Source organism: Aphelocoma coerulescens, chromosome 10 (genome assembly GCF_041296385.1).
Source record: "Aphelocoma coerulescens isolate FSJ_1873_10779 chromosome 10, UR_Acoe_1.0, whole genome shotgun sequence".
Lineage (NCBI taxonomy): Eukaryota > Metazoa > Chordata > Aves > Passeriformes > Corvidae > Aphelocoma > Aphelocoma coerulescens.
The window spans coordinates 19,660,322-19,662,384 of NC_091024.1; the positions used below are offsets into that span (position 1 = coordinate 19,660,322).

Genomic DNA, 2,063 nt, shown 5'->3' on the forward strand with positions numbered 1-2,063 from the left:
TTTTCTCTGGGAATGGGTTTATTGAAGGGAGATTCCACATTAAAAAAACCCCCCGGGATTTGAATCCCTCGTTCCCCTGGAAAACCGACCCCAATCCCAACCCCAAAGCAGCCGTGCTCGTTCCCGAAGGAATTCCCCGCTCCCGGTGGCGATGGGATCGCTCGGGATCATCTCCCCAATCTGATCCAAAGGGGAAATGTCCCCTGTGGGGGAGGCTCCGGAACAGGATCCGCCGGCACATTCCATCCCAAATTCCATTTTGGGATCAAAGAGCAGAGCCGCATTCCGGGGAACACCGCGAGCCTCAAAGGGGAGGAATCCCAGCTCCAAGCGGATCCCGGTGGGATCTGGGGCCGCTCCGGAATGCCCGCTTCAGGAGGAAATTTGGGAAGAAGAAGAGGGAATCCCAAGTGGATGTCTGGGAATGGGGCAGGCTCGGCCCCGAGCTCCGGATGGGAATTCTGGGATGCGGGAATCAGCAGGGTGGTGACCCCGGTGTCACCGCCACCACCACGGTGTCCTCGTCGCTGTCGTCCGAGCTGGAGATGATGATGCTGCTGCTCTCTGCAAGGGAAATCCTGGGATTGGGCATCCCACGGGATCAACATTGCCAGGATTCGCACCGGGAACCACCCAGAGCTCGGTGGGAGCAACCCCTGCAATGGTGGGGACGTCATGGATCCTTCATTCCATGGATCCTTCATTCCATGGATCCTTCATTCCATGGATCCTTCACATGGATCCTTCATCCCATGGATCCTTCACATGGATCCTTCATTCCATGGATCCTTCACCCCATGGATCCTTCACATGGATTCTGCACCCATGGATCCTTCATCCCATGGATCCTTCATTCCATGGATCCTTCACATGGATCCTTCATCCCATGGATCCTTCACATGGATCCCTGCACCCCATGGATCCCTCACCCCATGGATCCTGCACCCCATGGATCCTGCACCCCATGGATCCTTCATCCCACGGATCCTTCACATGGATCCTTCATCCCATGGATCCTTCACATGGATCCCTGCACCCCATGGATCCCTCACCCCATGGATCCCTCACTCCATGGATCCTCCACCCCATGGATCCTGCACCCCATGGATCCTTCACCCCATGGATCCTTCATCCCACGGATCCTTCACATGGATCCTTCATCCCATGGATCCTGCACCCCATGGATCCTTCATCCCATGGATCCTTCATTCCATGGATCCTTCACCCCATGGATCCTTCACATGGATCCTTCACCCCATGGATCCTTCATCCCACGGATCCTTCACATGGATCCTGCACCCCATGGATCCTGCACCCCATGGAGCCTTCATCCCATGGATGCTTCACATGGATCCTTCATCCCATGGATCCTGTACCCCATGGATCCTTCACCCCATGGATCCCTCACCCCATGGATCCTTCACATGGATCCTTCATCCCATGGATCCTTCACGTGGATCCTTCATCCCATAGATCCTGCACCCATGGATCCTCCATCCCATGGATCCTGCACCCATGGATCCTTCATCCCATGGATCCTGCACCCATGGATCCCTCACCCCATGGATCCTTCACATGGATCCTCCATCCCATGGATCCTGCACCCATGGATCCTTCATCCCATGGATCCTGCACCCCATGGAGCCCTCATCCCATGGATGCTTCACATGGATCCTTCATCCCATGGATCCTGTACCCCATGGATCCTTCATCCCATGGATCCCTCACCCCATGGATTCTTCACATGGATCCTTCACCCCATGGATCCTGTACCCCATGGATCCTTCACCCCATGGATCCCTCACCCCATGGATCCGGAGCATCCACATCTTTGGCCAAGATTCCCCTACTGGGGACACAGTGGGGAAAGATCCCATGGGACGAGGAAAAGCCGGGATAACGAGGATGCCGCCATTCCCGCTCCCCACCTGTGTCCTCGGCGCGGCTGCAGTTGTGCCGCGACGTGGAGGCGCGGGGCTCCCTCTGGAATTCCCAGTGGGATTCGAGATGGCTGGGGCCCGGCACATGGTCACATTCCAGCTTCAGGATTTTGGGAGAGATCT

The 2,063-nt window shown here is 56.5% G+C and overlaps 1 protein-coding gene across 2 annotated transcripts in view; it reads right to left on the reverse strand.

Annotated features, from left to right (window-relative positions):
- The window catches only part of PML (PML nuclear body scaffold), a 9,230-nt gene continuing 7,167 nt past the window's right edge, over nt 1-2,063 (reverse strand). The window contains exons 6-7 of one of the 2 annotated variants that reach the window (XM_069026038.1): nt 1,929-2,063; nt 1-564 (exon numbers count right to left, since the gene is read on the reverse strand). The exon at nt 1,929-2,063 is cut by the window's right edge and continues 58 nt beyond it. In XM_069026038.1, coding sequence (XP_068882139.1) covers nt 476-564; nt 1,929-2,063 — 224 coding nt within the window. In that variant the 3' untranslated portion in view covers nt 1-475. Of the gene's footprint in view, nt 657-1,928 lie in introns of both variants that reach the window. The other variant, XM_069026037.1, reaches the window with a different exon arrangement.